This window comes from Dermochelys coriacea, chromosome 1, assembly GCF_009764565.3.
Source record: "Dermochelys coriacea isolate rDerCor1 chromosome 1, rDerCor1.pri.v4, whole genome shotgun sequence".
NCBI classification, from domain to species: domain Eukaryota; kingdom Metazoa; phylum Chordata; order Testudines; family Dermochelyidae; genus Dermochelys; species Dermochelys coriacea.
Window position 1 is genome coordinate 205,180,638 of NC_050068.2, and position 21,381 is coordinate 205,202,018.

General features: G+C 41.5%; 1 protein-coding gene and 1 long non-coding RNA gene across 5 annotated transcripts in view; one reads left to right on the forward strand and one right to left on the reverse strand.

Moving 5' to 3' along the window:
- SLC22A15 (solute carrier family 22 member 15) overlaps positions 1 to 5,021 on the forward strand; it is a 41,073-nt gene extending 36,052 nt beyond the window's left edge. For 3 of the 4 annotated variants that reach the window (XM_038420974.2, XM_038421002.2, XM_038420946.2), the window contains one exon: positions 2,900 to 5,021. In XM_038420974.2, the coding sequence (XP_038276902.1) occupies positions 2,900 to 2,986 (87 nt within the window). In that variant the 3' untranslated portion in view covers positions 2,987 to 5,021. The remainder of the gene's footprint in view (positions 1 to 2,899) is intronic. The other variant, XR_005295511.2, reaches the window with a different exon arrangement.
- Positions 1 to 21,381, reverse strand: part of LOC122459697 — a 38,096-nt gene that overhangs the window by 1,952 nt on the left and 14,763 nt on the right. Inside the window, exon 2 of the long non-coding RNA XR_006280546.1 lies at positions 18,850 to 19,051. This is a non-coding gene — a long non-coding RNA (uncharacterized LOC122459697). The remainder of the gene's footprint in view (positions 1 to 18,849; positions 19,052 to 21,381) is intronic.

A 21,381-nucleotide genomic window follows, 5' to 3' on the forward strand; every position in this document is an offset into this window, starting at 1 on the left:
GCAAGGGGCTGGCTGCCGAAACCCCAGACTGGCAGCAGAGTGCCACTGAAAATCAGCTTGCGTGCTGCCTTTAGTATGCATGCCATAGGTCGCTGGCCCCTGGTCTATGACAATACATGTGTTAATGTTTTCCCCTCTTCTCTGGGAGCAGTTGCTTTGTGGGCTTTTAGGTCTGTAAGTTACATACACTGAGTGCGATAATTCTCCATGCTAAGGAAAACCCATAAATCACTGTGATACACTGCTACCTCGATTATAACGCAGTCCTCGGGAGCTAAAAAATCATGCCGCAATATAGGTGTTATATCAAAGCCACACACATGACGTGCTGATCCACCGGAGCGAGCAGCCACACCCCCTGGAGCGCTCCTTTACTGTGTTATATCAGAATTCGCTTTATATCAGACCATGTTATATCGAGGTAGCAGTGTATTATAAAACTGTAATGCGCAGGTTGGTTGCTGCCTTCCATCCCAGAGGGCTGTTACAGAGGTGTTTCATTTATTGGGTTCTAAAGCACTTCAGAATCTGAGACAAATATTGCAAGCTGAACAGGATTGGGCTGGGTCAATACTTGGATGAGACCTTCAGGGAAATCAAAAGGATATTTTAGGAAGTGGTATTTGTGATTTTTGTCATAAACAAACTAGGGAAATGCAACCTAGATGGAGTTACTATAAGATGGTTGCATAACTGGTTGGAAAAACGTTCCCAGGGAATAGTTATCAGTGGTTCACAGTCAAACTGGAAGAGCATAATGAGTGGGGTCCCACAGGTATCAGTTCTGGTTCCAGTTTTGTTCAATATCTTCATCCATTATTTAGATAATGGCATAGAGAGTACACTTATAAAGTTTGCGGACAGTACCAAGATGGGAGGGCTTGCAAGGGCTTTGGAGAATAGGATTATGATTCAAAATGATCTGGACAAACTGGAAAAATGGTCTGAAGTAAATAGGATGAAATTCAATAAGGACAAATGCAGAGTCCTCCACTTAGGAAGGAACAATCAGTTGCACACATGCAAAATGGGAAATGACTGTCTAGGAAGGAGTGGGCCACAAGCTAAATATGAGTCAACAATGTACTACTCTTGTGGGGGGGGGGAGTGAATATCATTCTGGGGTGTATTAGCAGGAGTGTGGTAAGCAAGGCACTAGAACAATTTTTCTCCCTCCTCGTTGTAACAACCTTTTATGAACTTGAAACTTATGTCCCCTCTCAGTCTAAACAAACCCAGTTTTTTCAATCTTCCCTCAAAGGTCATGTTTTCTAGACCTTTAATTGTTTTTGTTGCTCTTCTCTGCACTTTCTCCGATTTGTCCACATCTTTCCTGAAATGTGGCACCCAGAACTGGACACAGTACTCCATCTGAGGCCTAATCAGCATGGAGTAGAGCGAAAGAATTACTTTTTAACCTCTGAGGATAGGACAAGAAGCAGTGGGCTTAAATTGCAGCAAGGAAGGTTTAGGTTGGACATTAGGAAAAACTTCGTAACTGTCAGGGTGGTTAAGTACTTTAATAAATTGCCCAGGGAGGTTGTGGAATTTCCATCATTAGAGGTTTTTAAGAGCAGGTTAGACAAACACCTGTCGGGGATTGTCTAGATAATACTTAGTCCTACTATGAGTGCAGGGGACTGGACTAGATGACCTCTCAAGGTCCCTTCCAGTCCTATGATTCTAATATTGTTCACAATTTATCACCCATTCCTTTAGTCATTGCAGAGCACAGTTCCCTACCAAGGTGTTAGGGGGTGCTTACTGCTGGAAATGCTCTGTCTGAAAGAATGTTGTTCATTGAAACAAAATTTAAAATGTGTATATTTTCGCATTTGCACCACTCTAAGCTTTTTGGGGGGGGGACAATTGCACTAATTACATATAAGAGGGGAAGTAGGGCAAATTCTTTTGCTTGGAGGATAAGAATGATCTTGTGGCCAAAGTACAGCACCGGAAGTAGGGAGATCTAGCTTCAGCTCTCATTTAGCAAATTGTCTCTGCGGTTCCCTTCTCTACCCCTAGATAGTCACCTGACTTGGATCGCAAGCCACAAACTTTTCAAGTAGTGAAAATAGCTTGCAGGTATGTATGCTGCACACCTTTGCATTGTAGATTGCAAGTGTACAGAATAGCCTTTTGTCCCACAGTTTCTCCCTTTCCAACAGTTTCAGTGCCTGCAGAACCTCTTTCCCTTTGTGTCAGGCACAGTTAGTTTTTTGCTGTTTTTGTTTTTTCTAGTAGTTAGTAGCTTGCTCTATAAAAACTTTCTAGTCCCATGAGTCTCTTTTCACCTGTGTTTAGGCTTTTTATATAGTTGGCTAGTTTGAGCTTTGTTTGTTTATCTCCATGGCAGGTAATACTGGCAAATGCCCCCCTTTTTTTTTAAATACGAAGCTTGTATAAGATGTCCACTCATGATAAATAAGGATGAAGAGGCATTTCCCCCAGACTCTGCTTCCTGAGCCTCTGCTTCTAGTAGATCACAGAGGGACAGGAACATTATTACTGCTTTCTTAACTCAGAAAGCTTTGCAGAATGCCAGATCAAGCCATCCTAGTCAGTTCACTTGTCCTGCATCCGACCTCCTTAATCTGCTAAAGAGAGCATAGGAGTTCATGCTGGATAAAAGCCCATCACTTTCTAAGAGGGTTCGAAGAAGTATGAATCTAAAATCCTCAGATCCAAGTGGAACTGACCTTGGGCAGGTCATTAAACTTCTCTGTACTTCAGTTTCCCCTATGTAAAATGGGCAAAATCCTCCCCACCTCTCAGTAGGGTTGTAATGCTTCCTATTTGTAAAGAGCACTTTGAGTTGCTCTGAAGGTGCTGTAAAAGTACATTTTTTTTCAATGTTAACTGTTGAATGTGTTAACAATTTCATTATTTTTTTTTCTAGTCTGCAGATAAAGATAACTCTGCAGGGAGTGAAAGTGAAGATGAAGAATTCTATGATGCTGATGAAGAGACCCAAATGCTCAAGTAACAAGAGGAAGCTTTCCTTTTTATGCCTTTTTTTTTTTTTTTTAAACTTGTCCAGCCAGGTCCACCTGTAAGAATAAAACTGGAACTTTTTGCGGGTGAATTATAACAGGGCAAGTGCCTCTGCCTTTCCAGCATTGGGAGAGGAATTAGAGTATTATTCAGATGCATTACAGTGGCTTGACTGGTGACCACTGCTGATATTTCTTTTTTTTTTTTTCTTCTTTTTTTTCCTTACTCATGAAAACCATTCAAATGTCTGTGGCTCAGACTTATGATTGCAGGCTAGGTTTGAGGCCAAAGATGATCGGGAGGGATTTGAGGTATTTCTGAAACTTGAACTTGAGAACTGATACAACTTGCAGACTTCCGCTGCATGTGTTTGTGTTTTTCCTTCAAGGTGGGCTCATGTTGATTTTGAAGCAGCTGAAATCCATAAACTTGAAAGGTTTCAACTAGGCTTCTTCAGATGGATGAAATCTAAAGAGTTAAACATGGGACACAGAAGATACTATAGGCCAGTATGATGGGAACAAATTCCTGAAATCCTCTCAAGTAACCTACAGCACACTGGAAAGAATGAACTATGGAATCTCTACCAGATCTGGATCCGCTCACTGGAATGGAATTTCATACCTCAAGTGCTTAGAGAACACTAACAAAAGATAGCTGTACTCATTGATGTTGTAGGGTGGATGTCTAGAGGGACCATTGAAGGTTGGAGGGACCAACTAATAGGAATGGGCAGAGGGATTGAAGTAAAACAAAATCCCCATTATTGCTGATCTCTTCTCCCCATATCTGTCTCCTCCACCCAGCCCTCGCACCTCCCAAAACAACTTCCTTTTTTTCCCTTTTATTTTGGTTCTTTCTCACACAGGTTTGTCATGACAATCTGTAAATCTCAGGATGGCACTGAATTTCTGTTGCATATTCTGTTTTTCTGATTTTGTTTTTCTCACTTTGCCATGTAAACTGAGGGACTTGTTTTTCCATGGCATAGAGTGAATGTCTTATGGAAGGTAATTTTACTTAGCAATGTTTTGCATTATTGTGGGCTATCCATGATTGTGGCTATGGAGGAAAAATGAGATCTGCAGTGGTACAGAGTACTGAAATTGCCTGTGCAGGCTGCTGCTCGTGTCTTGGGGATCATTACAAGAGGATGCTAGTATTTATTTTAAATTTCTGTATGTAGATAAAGTTCTTTGGAAGTTTCTTGAGCCCACATTCAATTCGTTACTTGACCTTGCTGAGGGAGAACTGTATTCTTTTGTTTACACTAAACTTTTTTTTTTTAAGTATACTGAAATAGAAGGATGTTGAGTGTTGAAGTTTTGCCAACTAATAGATGCGGCCTTTGGGAATGGATTCAATATTCCTAGCTCTTACTGTTGACTTCTATATAATTTTTTGCAGTTTATGGGATCAAATTTCATATTAAAAGTGTAAAGGTAGCTAGTTATTCTGTTGGAAAATAATACATGGATCAAATGATTGGGGAGAAGGTTGTTTACTGAACATATTCCAGAGTCAGAGCAAAAAACTGAGTTATTCCGGAAGGAAGGAGAAGATCGGATCTGAAACTTACAGCAGGCTATCTAAACTTTGTCCGGTCAAGAGCTGCAAAGGCAACTTTCTAGGAGCCCAAGAGTTGTATCTCTGTTACCTGAGTGGAATTTAGTGCTGCCATCTTCATCTTCAGTGCAGAGGGGAAGCCCACAAGACTACATGTTCTAGCATGCTGTACTCCATCTTGAGCTGAACAGATTGATACAGTGCTATGAGCACAACCGTGAGCTGTAGTGGGGCTCAGTAGTCTCTGCAGGTAGCACATCAGTAGGGAAGATAAAGAGGACTACTGGCTGCATTGTAGACAACAGTGGGACATATTTGACCAGCAGCCCACGCTTTGATATCTCCTGACTCTTGCACAGCTCTTGTGGATGTGATAGCAAAATTAATAGAACTTTTTAAATCAGCCTTATTTATACATAGGAAAATAAATGACTGAGTGGAGTTCTTGGAGTTATAATTAAGTTTGTGTTTTGTGCTTTTTTTTTCTAGTTTGACATTTGACACTTGAAAATATGGGGATTATAAGAAACATGGGGGGAAAGGTTTTTTCTTTTTCTTTAGGTTCTTGGTGATTTTTTTCCTCAAAGGTTCTACATGTGCAATAGCTCTTACGTACTGCAGTATTAACTTCAGTAAGAACTGTATTTATGCTGTCACAAAGGCTATATTTCTTAGGGGATCAATCTCCACAATGGAATCACTGCCTCTTTCTGGCTTTAAGCAGTGGAAATAGGGACTCCTTTGTGAGACTGATTAGCACTCTTGGCCTTGTTGGTGGTTTTTTTTTTTTTTTTTTTTTTTTTTTTTTTTTTTTTTGCTTTATCTATGTTCTAGATTGCTGAAAGTCCCAAACCTGGAAAGAGATCCATTCATGTAACTTTCCATTGTTAGTCCGTGTGGTTGCAGTGGTTCAGGTGGGTGGATTTCTTTGTAGGATCATGGTCAAAATTTGTGACAGTCCCTAATTTACAGTCAAATGTACCTCCATTTCATACAAGCACTCTTATACATATGATTGCAAAACCAAGGATGAAGAAACTTTTATGTGAAATAAATTAATTGCAATTTTTTTGGAGACCCTTATACTGAGTCTGTTCCAGGTTTGCACATTCAGAGGTTGAGGACCTTCTACTCTGTCTACCATAGAGGCTGTTGAATTGCTATTTATTTATTTTTGGGCCAGTGAATTGCTAGAACAGGATCTTCCTAGGTGGAAGCTCAGTGTTCGTTGGGATTTATTTTTTTTATTTTGTTTTTTTTACTGAGGGACTCTGACAAATGACTAATTACTCTTCCGCTCCATGTGCTTCAGTGTGGCTCCTCTGGTGTTTGGGTTTGTGCTTAGAAGTTGGGGGTGGTACAAACTGACCACATGCTACAGAACATTAAAAGATTCCTGTTTCATATAGGGAACTCCTAAGCCATTGTGGCATCAGATACTTTGCCCTAGTTAGCATTTGTTGTGCACATACGATGCACAGCATTTCATGGCAAGTATGGACAGCATACACTGTATCTAGGCAGACCAATATTGCTAAGCAGAAGTCTTCAGATTGACGATGCATGCTGTTCTGAACTCTGCAGCTAGTGCCTGTATTAATTAGAGGCCCAAGTCGCAACATTTGTATGGCTAGCCTACCTCGAAGTATAAACTAACGTTTCAGTGCTGGCCTTATTCTAATTCTTCCCATGTATGGACAGCAGATATTGGACATCTGCCCAGGGAAACTGTTGAGTATACACCAGTTGAAAAATAAAAGTATCACTGTTAGTGACACTAAAATAGCACTGATCTGACAGATTTAATCCTTGCAGTTCTTGATTGAAGTTTGACAAATGCTCTCCCCATGCTTATTTTATTCCATTGTTGCTAGGCTAACTTTACATAAGTGATCTGCACTATTCAGGGTTCTTCGTCCTGTGTAGACATAAGAATAAATCCAAGTTGGTAGCTGTCAGTCTCTTACCTATATGTCCTTGTTTTGTAGAAGTTGTTTTTCAGCCGGGTCTCTTTATGGGGCTCTACTGGAGAGAATTGAGACTTTCCCACAGCAGAGATCAGGGCAGCACTGCTTCCAGCGAGACCCATCTTCTTACCATTTCCCAACTCTGTTGTCAGGGTGTGGCAGGAGATGTGCTCTAACTTCTAGACCATGTTGATGTGGTCAACATTTTTCTTTCTTGAATTTGCTTATGGAAGCTATGGCGTTAGCTTCTCAGTTTCGTTTATTTTAAAACTGTAATACATTCATGTCAGTATATCAGTATTATGGGCCCAATTCTGGCTGGCAGCACATACACCAAAAAATCTGTGGGCAACATCAGGATTGTATGGTGGAAGTTAGCATGTACATGCACGCCTCCGGGTGGACCAGCTAAGTCTTTATGCACAGCTCTTCTTACATTCATTATTTCTAGTGCAGGACTATGCATGTAACTGTGTTGAGTTTCAGTACTCTGTGAATTCATTGTAGGGTATAAAGAGTGAAGGAAAAGTTTTTAGATGGAGAAATCACTATTATAGAAATCATATGGAAAGGGCTTATTTGATATTGTAGTTCTTTCACCTCTAGCATCTAGTGCAGCATTCTTCATTACAATATAGTTGCCAGTGCCTACTCCAATCTACTGTAACCTTCAAATGACCCATGTAATAGGACTATTCCGGTCTAATAGGTGTGTTAAAAAGTTACCTTGAAAGTCGGCCTAAATTTACTTACTTTTCATCCCCTCTTTCCTACTGATAGCTTCTTGAATCATCCTAAAATAGCTTTGATTGCAAGCCTAGTGAATACTAAGAAAATATAAATAGGGAATCGATTTTTGTTTTACTTTGATTCATTTGAAGTGTCCCTAGTGCTAAAGTGCTTTTAAGTGTCCTCAGATCAGTTTGGACTGGTGCTATACATAGGTAATTCTACGGAATTGGTCTAAGCAGTTGCCAGATTTCTAAGATGGAATGAAATGTTTAAAACTAGTTTCGTGTGTTCATTTGGAATTCTTCCATGTGACCGGATAAAACTAGTATTTACAAGCATCTCTCCATGGATCTTTAGGACAGGAAAAGGGAGAACTACCATTGTTCATGCCTTAATGCTCTTTGCACTTTAATGACCATTATTTCTGAAACCCTTCTCACTGCTTGCAGAGACAGTAATTAGCCAAAGAGATTAATATTAAAAAACAAAGTACATAATTTGCATAATATGAAACTGTTGCCTGTCTCATACATCATACACAAGTCTGCAGGGTCTTATTTTATTGTAAATATCAAAGCTCAGTCTTCAAGATTAGGATAAACAAGATAAGACCACTTGCTAGAGTTTGTTAGTTCACTCATCAGACTTTTTAGAAATGTTAATTGAAGGCCACATGGAGTTAATAGAATGAAGTAGATGGTTGAACTGGTATATTTAATTAAGGGCAGTGCTAAATATTAAAATGTCTAGAAGAGAGCTCAGTTTCCTTTTGGAACTCAGTTTAAAAAAAAAAACTTAAATTCTGGTGGCAGCATGTATGCCAGCAAAAATGCAGATAACTGCTGGAATGCGCACAGCAGGAGCTGGCTGCTTCCTGTCTCCAAAAGATTGTAAAGAGATTCTGTACCTCCAGGCTGGTAAATGGAATGGGACAAAGCCATGAGGTAGCATAATTCACACCTTTATGTGGCAGCCATGTTATATGTAGCCTGGACCAATCACTGTTCCCTTTTTATATCTGCCCCTCAATTACAAATAGTGCATGAGTCTCTAAAACAAAATATTACTGCTTCCCAGGCAACTTTGACATACTGCTCGGATTCATAGTCAAGCAGGAGCCAGATAAAGTGTGATGATAATAATAATCAGAAATTCTGATTACTAAATGGGATAGATTGTATTTACAGAAATAGTAAACAGCTGTATTTGAACAGTGCAGTATCCATGAAGCCTTCTAAATTCATGAAGTGTTGCTCAGATTTTGAACTTAAATGGTTTTAAATGATCAATAAAAGTTGAAAGGCTGCTAAGGATTTAATTGAGAAGAAGCCAATATCTGTGTGTGATCTGAAAAGAGCAGAACTTTATGGAAAGATTTGGTATTGTCAACACATTAAAAATACAATTTACAGTATACTGAAGAATAGAATACCTTAGGGAAATGCTGCTAATAACCTATTTTCTTCACTTAGAATTTTAGGTGAGTCTCTAAATGGTCAGTCTTTAATTCCAAGGAAAAGTGAAATCAGAATCTTTTTTTACATGTTGTTGATGAAGATTGAATGAGATGCAGTCATTGTGCAGGTATAATTTTTGCTTTATGAAGAAAATTTTTATTGCACAGCCTACCTAATGGTAGCAGCTTTTCTTTCCTTGAGTTAATAACATTGGATTTTTTTAAGCTACCTCTTTCCATTAATCTTTATTTGGTACTGAATATTACATTAAAGAGATGTTGGGAAACTATGGGAAAAATTTTCCATTGTTTTGTTTGTATGCAGCTGGTGATCCACTGATTAACTTGAAAGGGGGAAGGACTTATGGCTTTAATGTTTTTTACAGTGAATTTTGAATAGTGAATGTAGGTACAAGGGTTGTTTTGGGGTGGAGTGGGGGGTAGTTTTAGAAGGGTTGAACAACCATGGCTGTCATTGGTGATGCTCTGCTCTTCTGCAAACCAGGCCTTTACTGTGCTGAAACCCATCTGTTGGGCAGAAGACTGTACGCTGGCACTGTCTTGTTTCTCCTTGCTCTTAGACTTTTGTAAGCAGTTAATTATTCGCATAGGACAAAAGAATGAAATTCCTGAACAGGGGATCAAATTATGCCTTGAGTTACCTTTACACAACCCCACTGATTTCAACTTCAGGCAGAATTTGGACATTACCCTGACAGAGGAGCAGCTAAGTGGATGAACTTTGTTTTTTCAACATAAGACCAAGTTCATTGCCAGTATAACTCCCATTGACTTTAGTGAAGTTGTACCTGCTTATACCAGGATGGAATTTGATCCTACATTCAGAAGTGCTTGTCAGCCTGTTGGTTAAGCAAAAAGATGTCTGGTGGCTAGGGGGTTGGGTTTTTGCTTGGGCCATGTACCCAGGCAGAAAGTTTTAGATGTTTTATGCAATGTGTGGGTATATATTTTTTTAATCCTTGATTTGGACTTCTTGAGCACTGCGTGTAGAAGGCCTTTCATTATAAATATGTGGATTTATTGAATTTGGAAGTTGTCCTTCTATCATCATCCTCTGAGTGCCATTTCTAGTTCATAGCTGTATGGTTAAAGCCTGTGGGGTTGTTTGTTTTTGGGGTTGGGTTTTTTTTAAGAACATCAAGAAGTCACCATTTGTTCAAGCCTCAAAATATTTGTTCCCCTAATGTATGTCTTTTGTAGTGGTCGCCTTCACTTACACAGTGTGACTAAGTGCTGGGTCCGTCTCCTTTTAAGATGCGTTGGCCATAGATGACTAAACTGTTGTAACCAATGTAAAAATATTCAGAACAACTAAGATTCTCGTCTTCTGTCTGGGTTGTTTCTGTATTTGATGCACATTGTTTGATCTATAGCTGCTATAATTCACTGGAGCTCTGCAAGGTAAAACCAGCAAGTTGGTTCAAGTTTGGAACCTTTTGCAATGTGAGATTTTTTTTTTTTAAAAAAAAAGGACTCCATTTAAAATTTTACACATTTTAAAGCTATTTTACTCTCAAAATGTAATAACGCTATTTAGCTAGAAATCAATATGGGATATGCTATACATTCTGGGAGATGTTAGTTATTTCTGGGTGACCTTTTAAGCATTTTTAAGATGTTAATCTTTAAGATTTCGTAGATATTTGTCTGCCATGGCACGGTAACTTTTAAGTAATTTGTAAAAACTCTGAAACTGCCTCTGACTCATACAGTTCATATAAATGTCTTTTCACAGGTTTCAGAGTAGCAGCTGTGTTAGTCTGTATTCGCAAAAAGAAAAGGAGTACTTGTGGCACCTTAGAGACTAACAAATTTATTAGAGCATAAGCTTTCGTGAGCTACAGCTCACTTCATCGGATGCATTTGGTGGAAAAAACAGAGGAGAGATTTATATACACACACACACACAGAGAACATGAAACAATGGGTTTATCATACACACTGTAAGGAGAGTGATCACTTAAGATAAGCCAACACCAACAGCAGGGGGGGGAAGGAGGAAAACCTTTCATGGTGACAAGCAGGTAGGCTAATTCCAGCAGTTAACAAGAATATCAGAGGAACAGTGGGGGGTGGGGTGGGAGGGAGAAATACCATGGGGAAATAGTTTTACTTTGTGTAATGACTCATCCATTCCCAGTCTCTATTCAAGCCTAAGTTAATTGTATCCAGTTTGCAAATTAATTCCAATTCAGCAGTCTCTCGTTGGAGTCTGTTTTTGAAGCTTTTTTGTTGAAGTATAGCCACTCTTAGGTCTGTGATCGAGTGACCAGAGAGATTGAAGTGTTCTCCAACTGGTTTTTGAATGTTATAATTCTTGACGTCTGATTTGTGCCCATTCATTCTTTTACGTAGAGACTGTCCAGTTTGGCCAATGTACATGGCAGAGGGGCATTGCTGGCACATGATGGCATATATCACATTGGTAGATGCGCAGGTGAACGAGCCTCTGATAGTGTGGCTGATGTGATTAGGCCCTATGATGGTATCCCCTGAATAGATATGTGGACAGAGTTGGCAACGGGCTTTGTTGCAAGGATAGGTTCCTGGGTTAGTGGTTCTGTTGTGTGGTGTGTGGTTGCTGGTGAGTATTTGCTTCAGATTGGGGGGCTGTCTGTAAGCAAGGACTGGTCTGTCTCCCAAGATCTGAGAGAGCGATGGCTCGTCCTTCAGGATAGGTTGTAGATCCTTGATGATGCGTTGGAGAGGTTTTAGTTGGGGCTGAAAGTGATGGCTAGTGGCGTTCTGCTGTTTTCTTTGTTGGGCCTGTCCTGTAGTCGGTGACTTCTGGGTACTCTTCTGGCTCTGTCAATCTGTTTCTTCACTTCAGCAGGTGGGTATTGTAGTTGTAGGAATGCATGATAGAGATCTTGTAGGTGTTTGTCTCTGTCTGAGGGGTTGGAGCAAATGCGGTTATATCGTAGCGCTTGGCTGTAGACAATGGATCGAGTGGTATGATCTGGATGAAAGCTAGAGGCATGTAGGTAGGAATAGCGGTCAGTAGGTTTCCGATATAGGGTGGTGTTTATGTGACCATCGCTTATTGGCACCGTAGTGTCCAGGAAGTGGATCTCTTGTGTGGACTGGTCCAGGCTGAGGTTGATGGTGGGATGGAAATTGTTGAAATCATGGTGGAATTCCTCAAGAGCTTCTTTTCCATGGGTCCAGATGATGAAGATGTCCTCAATGTAGAGCAAGTAGAGTAGGGGCATTAGGGGACGAGAGCTGAGGAAGCGTTGTTCTAAGTCAGCCATAAAAATGTTGGCATACTGTGGGGCCATGCGGGTACCCATCACAGTGCCGCTGATTTGAAGGTATACATTGTCACCAAATGTGAAATAGTTATGGGTCAGGACAAAGTCACAAAGTTCTGCCACCAGGTTAGCCGTGACAGTATCGGGGATACTGTTCCTGACGGCTTGTAGTCCATCTTTGTGTGGAATGTTGGTGTAGAGGGCTTCTACATCCATAGTAGCTAGGATGGTGTTTTTAGGAAGATCACCAATGGACTGTAGTTTCCTCAGGAAGTCGGTGGTGTCTCGAAGATAGCTGGGAATGCTGGTAACGAAGGGCCTGAGGAGGGAGTCTACATAGCCAGACAATCCTGCTGTCAGGGTGCCAATGCCTGAGATGATGGGGCGTCCAGGATTTCCAGGTTTATGGATCTTGGGTAGCAGATAGAATACCCCAGGTCGGGGCTCCAGGGGTGTGTCTGTGCGGATTTGTTCTTGTGCTTTTTCAGGGAGTTTCTTGAGCAAATGCTGTAGTTTCTTTTGGTAACTCTCAGTGGGATCAGAGGGTAATGGCTTGTAGAAAGTGGTGTTGGAGAGCTGCCTAGTAGCCTCTTGTTCATACTCCGACCTATTCATGATGACGACAGCACCTCCTTTGTCAGCCTTTTTGATTATGATGTCAGAGTTGTTTCTGAGGCTATGGATGGCACTGTGTTCTGCATGGCTGAGGTTATGGGGTAAGCGATGCTGCTTTTCCACAATTTCAGCTCGTGCACGTCGGTGGAAGCAGTCTATGTAGAAATCCAGGCTGCTGTTTCGACCTTCAGGAGGAGTCCACCCAGAATCCTTCTTTTTGTAGTGTTGGCAGGAAGGTCTCTGTGGGTTAATATGTTGGTCAGAGGTGTGTTGGAAATATTCCTTGAGTCTGAGACGTCGAAAATAGGATTCTAGGTCACCACAGAACTGTATCATGTTCGTGGGGGTGGAGGGGCAAAAGGAGAGGCCCCGAGATAGGACAGATTTTGTGCCACACACTCTCAAGGAAACTGCGGAACCACCTGATCAACATCCTCTACAGCAAACAGGGAAAGATTAAGAATGAGCTCTCAAAACTGGATACTCTCATAAAGAACCAACCTTCCACACAAACTTCCTCGTGGCTGGACTTTACAAAAACTAGACAAGCCATTTACAAAACACACTTTGATTCTCTACAAAAGAAAAAGGACACTAAGCTATCTAAACTACTATATGCCACAAGGGGCTATAACAATGGTTCCCGTAACCCACCCAGCAATATTGTTAATCTATCCAACTATACTCTTAGCCCAGCGGAAGAATCTGTCCTATCTCAGGGCCTCTCCTTTTGCCCCTCCACCCCCACGAACATGATACAGTTCTGTGGTGACCTAGAATCCTATTTTCGACGTCTCAGACTCAAGGAATATTTCCAACACACCTCTGACCAACATATTAACCCACAGAGACCTTCCTGCCAACACTACAAAAAGAAGGATTCTGGGTGGACTCCTCCTGAAGGTCGAAACAGCAGCCTGGATTTCTACATAGACTGCTTCCGCCGACGTGCACGAGCTGAAATTGTGGAAAAGCAGCATCGCTTACCCCATAACCTCAGCCATGCAGAACACAGTGCCATCCAGAGCCTCAGAAACAACTCTGACATCATAATCAAAAAGGCTGACAAAGGAGGTGCTGTCGTCATCATGAATAGGTCGGAGTATGAACAAGAGGCTACTAGGCAGCTCTCCAACACCACTTTCTACAAGCCATTACCCTCTGATCCCACTGAGAGTTACCAAAAGAAACTACAGCATTTGCTCAAGAAACTCCCTGAAAAAGCACAAGAACAAATCCGCACAGACACACCCCTGGAGCCCCGACCTGGGGTATTCTATCTGCTACCCAAGATCCATAAACCTGGAAATCCTGGACGCCCCATCATCTCAGGCATTGGCACCCTGACAGCAGGATTGTCTGGCTATGTAGACTCCCTCCTCAGGCCCTTCGTTACCAGCACTCCCAGCTATCTTCGAGACACCACCGACTTCCTGAGGAAACTACAGTCCATTGGTGATGTTCCTAAAAACACCATCCTAGCCACTATGGATGTAGAAGCCCTCTACACCAACATTCCACACAAAGATGGACTACAAGCAGTCAGGAACAGTATCCCCGATACTGTCACGGCTAACCTGGTGGCTGAACTTTGTGACTTTGTCCTCACCCATAACTATTTCACATTTGGTGACAATGTATACCTTCAAATCAGCGGCACTGCGATGGGTACCCGCATGGCCCCACAGTATGCCAACATTTTTATGGCTGACTTAGAACAACGCTTCCTCAGCTCTCGTCCCCTAATGCCCCTACTCTACTTGCGCTACATTGATGACATCTTCATCATCTGGACCCATGGAAAAGAAGCTCTTGAGGAATTCCACCATGATTTCAACAATTTCCATCCCACCATCAACCTCAGCCTGGACCAGTCCACACAAGAGATCCACTTCCTGGACACTACGGTGCCAATAAGCGATGGTCACATAAACACCACCCTATATCGGAAACCTACTGACCGCTATTCCTACCTACATGCCTCTAGCTTTCATCCAGATCATACCACTCGATCCATTGTCTACAGCCAAGCGCTACGATATAACCGCATTTGCTCCAACCCCTCAGACAGAGACAAACACCTACAAGATCTCTATCATGCATTCCTACAACTACAATACCCACCTGCTGAAGTGAAGAAACAGATTGACAGAGCCAGAAGAGTACCCAGAAGTCACCTACTACAGGACAGGCCCAACAAAGAAAACAACAGAACGCCACTAGCCATCACCTTCAGCCCCCAACTAAAACCTCTCCAACGCATCATCAAGGATCTACAACCTATCCTGAAGGACGACCCATCGCTCTCTCAGATCTTGGGAGACAGACCAGTCCTTGCTTACAGACAGCCCCCCAATCTGAAGCAAATACTCACCAGCAACCACACACCACACAACAGAACCACTAACCCAGGAACCTATCCTTGCAACAAAGCCCGTTGCCAACTCTGTCCACATATCTATTCAGGGGATACCATCATAGGGCCTAATCACATCAGCCACACTATCAGAGGCTCGTTCACCTGCGCATCTACCAATGTGATATATGCCATCATGTGCCAGCAATGCCCCTCTGCCATGTACATTGGCCAAACTGGACAGTCTCTACGTAAAAGAATGAATGGGCACAAATCAGACGTCAAGAATTATAACATTCAAAAACCAGTTGGAGAACACTTCAATCTCTCTGGTCACTCGATCACAGACCTAAGAGTGGCTATACTTCAACAAAAAAGCTTCAAAAACAGACTCCAACGAGAGACTGCTGAATTGGAATTAATTTGCAAACTGGATACAATTAACTTAGGCTTGAATAGAGACTGGGAATGGATGAGTCATTACACAAAGTAAAACTATTTCCCCATGGTATTTCTCCCTCCCACCCCACCCCCCACTGTTCCTCTGATATTCTTGTTAACTGCTGGAATTAGCCTACCTGCTTGTCACCATGAAAGGTTTTCCTCCTTCCCCCCCCTGCTGTTGGTGTTGGCTTATCTTAAGTGATCACTCTCCTTACAATGTGTATGATAAACCCATTGTTTCATGTTCTCTGTGTGTGTGTGTGTGTATAAATCTCTCCTCTGTTTTTTCCACCAAATGCATCCGATGAAGTGAGCTGTAGCTCACGAAAGCTTATGCTCTAATAAATTTGTTAGTCTCTAAGGTGCCACAAGTACTCCTTTTCTTTTTATAAATGTCTTTGTCGCTTACTTTGTGCCTTTTCTTTCACTAACGCAAGCGCTCTCAATAAACATCAGCTGTTCTGGACCATTGCAAGCCTATTTTATTGTACTGATTTTACTTGCTTGACCCCCTTTTTGTTTTTCGAAGGGTGAGAAGTGATCCCTAATAGAACAGATATTTATAACTGATTGTTCAGGAGGAAATTGACAAGGTGGAAAGCAGGTCATTGTGGAATGGCAATGCCACAAAACGCCTGGGAAACTGGGACTGTCAGTACTAATCAATATATTCCACTATATCTATCACAAATCATTTCTAACAAAAACAAACTGGAGCAAGTGGAATGTGAGAATCAATTTACTACCAGCCTCAATTGTTGCTTGATGTTGAAAGACTGGAAACGCTCTTGGGGATTTAGCACAGTAAAATGTCAATGCTGCGATCGTTTTTAATATTTATATTATGGTAGTATGTACAGACACTGACTGGGACTTGGGGTCCTATTGTGTTGGGTGCTGCACAAACGCCTGAAAATATGGTCCCTGCCCTAAAGAGTTCAGTCTAAAATTATACCACTTTATGAAATACTGTGACAGCTACTGGCAATATATTAACGCATGTTTTCACTAACTGAGAAAAAAGTAATGAATGGCTGAAGTGCACTTCCTGAGCATGTCAAGAGAGAGTGTCTTTATATACCTGAAAAAATATGGCTTAAGGATACTGGAGATGTCCCTTTTCTAAATATTGGGAAACAGGTTTTTCACTGTGATATATCCACCACTGCATAGTAACTGAAGGTTTTTTAAAATGTAAGGTTCTTTGGACATGTCTGTAAGTAAAGCATCTTTTGATTTAATTTTTTAACTTCCCCTTAAATAGCTGCTTTTTTACAAGGATATGAAATCACTTCAGAGGTTAATATTTTTGATTTGTACAAACTAAACAGAAAAGAGCATGTGTCCAATACTAAGTTATGTACATAAGTCTGTGAGGTATGTTGCCATTTTCCTTTCTGCAAAGTGAGGCTAAGTGATCAGCAAGATTCTTGGTTTGTATTCCCACCTCTGGCATTGGGCACTGACAAGGATGGGAAGAAGTCAGTCTGCTCTCACATTGCTTCATTGTTTTAAAATAGTCATCTATCTTTGGGTTCATCTCCTTTATATTCTGACAGTATAAAAGAAATCTCTCAAAACAAAGTACTTCTAAAGCTGAAGACGTTTTTCCTTTCCAGTCATCTTTAAGTGAATTTTTACAAACAGTTGAAGTGTCCATAACAACCAAATGACCAGTTAATTTGGTACCTTTGTTTAGAATTACTAAACAAAACTGACCTTTTGTTCCCCATTCTTGTGGACATTACATTTGTCTCTTCTATCATAATGGTTTAATACTTTCTCTCTATTTTAATTTTCAATGTAGTGTTGGTGAAAGCTGTAGACTTGAAAGCCCTGCTACTTAAGGTCTCTCTACAGAAGCAAAAAGAAAAGGAGTACTTGTGGCACCTCAGAGACTAACAAATTTATTTGAGCATAAGCTTTTGTGAGCTACAGCTCGCTCACGAAAGCTTATGCTCAAATAAATTTGTTAGTCTCTGAGATGCCACAAGTACTCCTTTTCTTTTTGCAGGGATTTAGGTTGTCTTAACAGTGCTGCTCAGGGGTAGTTAAACTGACCTAATTTTCTAGTGTAGACCAGGCCTCGGTCTATCCTTTGTGACACTGGGGATTTGTCTGAGTTAGTTATCTGTGGCCAGCCATTGGTTTGTCTGCACTCATACAAACCCTTAGTGATGACAAAGCTGTGACTCTCTCTGATGCATTCCTTTCTTTCTTGGAACTCAGTAAGATGCCCTGCCACAAACTGCAGTTTTAATGTCAATGGCTGTAACTAGGACAAATTCCCACTGTGAACAAGTGCCATTTAACTACTGACCCTCATACCTTTCAGTCACCCAGGCCCAAATGAGAAATACAATTTATTAAAGACCTGAAATGAGGGGGACAAACTATTCATGTGGAGAACTTGAAAGTATTATGGTATTAATTATTCACAATAAGGAACAATCTACAGTCTCAGCTGCTTCATTCTCCATTTTTGATGTAAATTGTCAGTAATAAAGGTAAGGTTCCCCCAACCCTGTTGGGACTAACATCCGTGTCATTCCTTGAAATCACGGACACTTTGAGAGGTATACTGGACCCTCTGTGAAGACTGCCAACAGTGGTGCTAATTGTGGTGGCAGTAACACCTTTCCCCATGGACTGCCAAACAGTCATCAAACAGTAACAACTTTTAGGTATGTCTAACCTGGACCAGATTCAAGTTGGTAAGGTAAAAGTAAAAAATTTCTCCCATTGCAACCTCCTATATCTGTTTTAAAAAAGTTGATTTCTGAAATACACTCAACTATGCTTTTCCCAGAATTATCAATTTGCATCTTTTTTTGGTGGTTGGAGATGAGATAAACACTGGTGGCCAAATTGTCTTTGAATTTCTGAAAGAAACAACTACAATCTTGACCAGCTGCTGTGAAGAGCATCTTCACTGAGCAACTCCTGAACTCTTTGGGGGGGTGGGAACACAATCTGGTACAGAAGTGATAGCAGCTCTCTCCTAGGTCATGTACACAATTCACCAAATTAAAAAAGCAGCCTGTTGGTCTGTATCCATATTTCTCTTGACAGCTGACAAAGCTGAGGTGGTTGAGCTTCATCCTCACCATGAAGTGGAGAGGATAGATGTGGGCGGGGGGGTCTTGGTCTTTACTGTGGGCACCCTTCTCCCACTCTGTCCTAGTGTAGTGACATTGTAAGGGTTGTGTGATTGGGGAGGTGTCTCCTTTGTGCAGTTTCTTCTTGTCCTAATGCACAGTGCCACACTCCCATTGCACACGAAATTCCTTTGCCAACTGCTCATGTGGTATGTTGTTTGGATGCCATTCTGATTGATTCAGGGGAAGGCTGAGTGACTGCTCCATGCAGAATGTGTGGCATAATGGGATTGCTTTAGACTGGGCAAGTTTAAGAGCCTGGATAAACATTAAAAATACTGCTTACCTTTATCCAGACTGACCTTTTTGTTGCGATGGTAGCTAGCCATGGACCAAATCCCTGAGAATGTAGGGCTGGATTGCTTTCATCTGCTTTATTTCAGGATGTCCTTTGAATCACTCATAGATTGTATTTGTTCAGTGTAAGCAGCACCATAGATTCATAGATATTAAAGTCAGAAAGGACCATTATGATGATCTAGTCTGACCTCCTGCACAATGCAGGCCACAGAATCTCACCCACTCACTCCTGCAATAAACCTCTCACCTATGTCTGAGCTATTGAAGTCCTCAAATCATGGTTTAAAGACTTAAAGGTGCAGAGAATCCTCCAGCAAGTGACCCATGCCCCATGCTGCAGAAGAAGGCGAAAACCCCCCTGGGCCTCTTCCAATCTGCTCTGGAAGAAAATTCCTTCCCGACCCCAAATATGGCGATCAGCTAAACCCTGAGCATATGGGCAAGATTCACCAGCCAGATACCCAGGAAAGAATTCTCTGTAATAACTCAGATCCCACCCCATCTAACATCCCATCACAGGCCATTGTGCCTGTTTACCACGAATAGTTAAAGATCAATTAATTGCCAAAATCATGTTTATCCCATCATACCATCTCCTCCATAAACTTACAGAGGTTAATCTTGAAGCCAGATAATTCTTTTGCCCCCACTGCTTCCCTTGGAAGACTGTTCCAAAACTTCACTCCTCTGGTTGTTAGAAATGTTCGTCTAATTTCAAGTGTAAACTTCCACCACAGTTCAAGGCCCTTAAACTTTCCTCTGGCAGGATTAACAGAAGTTCCATTCATCTGCTAAGCCAGCATGAGGTGGGGAGCAGCACTAGCATCCCTACCAAGCTGCTCCAGTAATGGGTCTGGTATAGAAATAAGCAGTGTGTTGATGCTTCAAGAAAGGAGCATGTGAGTAAAACCTGCTGCAGATTAAGCCGTTCAGTACAGGGCACTTCAGTTCAGTTGCTGAACTGTCACTTGCTCTCTGGCCCCACGTCTCTGCTCAGGCTCATCCCACCCCTGCAGCTCTGGGGTTTGTGGGGATTTCCCCCATGTGCTCTTCCTCCAAAATGGGCTCCTGGATGGTGGGAGTATCTTTGTCACCTCCCACATAAGCAAAAGAGTCCCGGCCTAATAGCAGTGACTTTCTCTGTGTTTTCCCTTGGCTTTTACCCTAGACCTTAGCAGAGCAGACCCCCGAAATTAAATGAAGGCAGTATTTAAACACTAGGGGAAAAAGCAGTCAAATTCTGCTTCCAATTACACTGATGTATGTGGGAGCAGAATTTGGGTCAATGTCTCTAAAATGCAAGACTTCTAATTTAATGTGCTCAGTGTGGCAGCTGTCCATATAATAGTATCCCTTTACCATCCTTTTATCATTAGTAGTATCCCTTTATCATTTTGATGGCTTCTTTGAGCTGCAGTTTGCCCCCCTAACACTTAAGTTCTAATGTATTCTTCTTGAGGCACCATCCTTCCCCAGCTGTGGGGATAGTTTCAATTTCTGGTTTTCATTACTATAAACTTCTGATGATGTAGCAAACACTTAAGGTTTTTTCTTCTTCTTCTTTTTGTAAACCTGCAAGACATCACAGGGTGTGTAGCAGGGCTAAGAATATACCTGCAGTGTTCACCAAAATAGTCACGTAATGCACTCCCTGGATGAGAGCTGTTGCTTAAACAGTATCAGGTGATGTTTGTTTACCAGAGCCCTTTTTCCCCTTGGGTACAGCTTTCATTCTATTTCGTTGGTATTCACTTAGGAGTGTCTGATTAATACTTACTTACCTTTTTACAGTTCTTAGATCGTGTAGTGCAGTAGATAGGGCTGAATATCAGATTTCTATTCCTGAGGCTTACCCTTTCTGAAACTTTAATTCCCTAATCTATACAATGGAACCAATACATTTTATCTACATCACAGGGTATGACACTTATTGTTTGTAAAGCTATCTCAACCTAAAATATTTGTCACCACCCGTTACCATCATACCTGAGTGTCTTCTGGTCTTCAATGTACTTATCCTCACAACAGGCCCGTGAGGTAGGCAAGTATTAATATTCTCATTTTACAGCTAGTAATTGGAGGCACAGAGAGATTGCGACTTGCCCAAGGTCATACAGGAAGTCTGTGGAAGAGCAGGGAATTAAACCTTAAGTCTCCCAAGTCCCTACCCACTAGCCTATCCTTCTCTGTTGGATGAGAAGTGTTGCAGAAAGGCAGAGTATTATTGGGAAGTAACTGTTAAGCTTTTGTCCTAGTATTTTACAGAACTTGGTGGCATGAACTCTTGGGGTGACTTGGCCTTTCCCTTGAGCAGTGTGAATGTGGGGGCTAAGTTTGATCAGTTTTCAGAGGCTAGGTAGTTTGAAATTGGCGTTTTGGCCCTTGCCCTCTCCTGTCATTTGAAATGTGTCCGAATTTCCACTCCTTATCCCATCCAGATTCTCTGCATGGATGGGAGGAGCCCTGCCTTTTTTTGTCATTAAATTGGCAGGCGTATTCATGTTTGTGTTCTTAATTT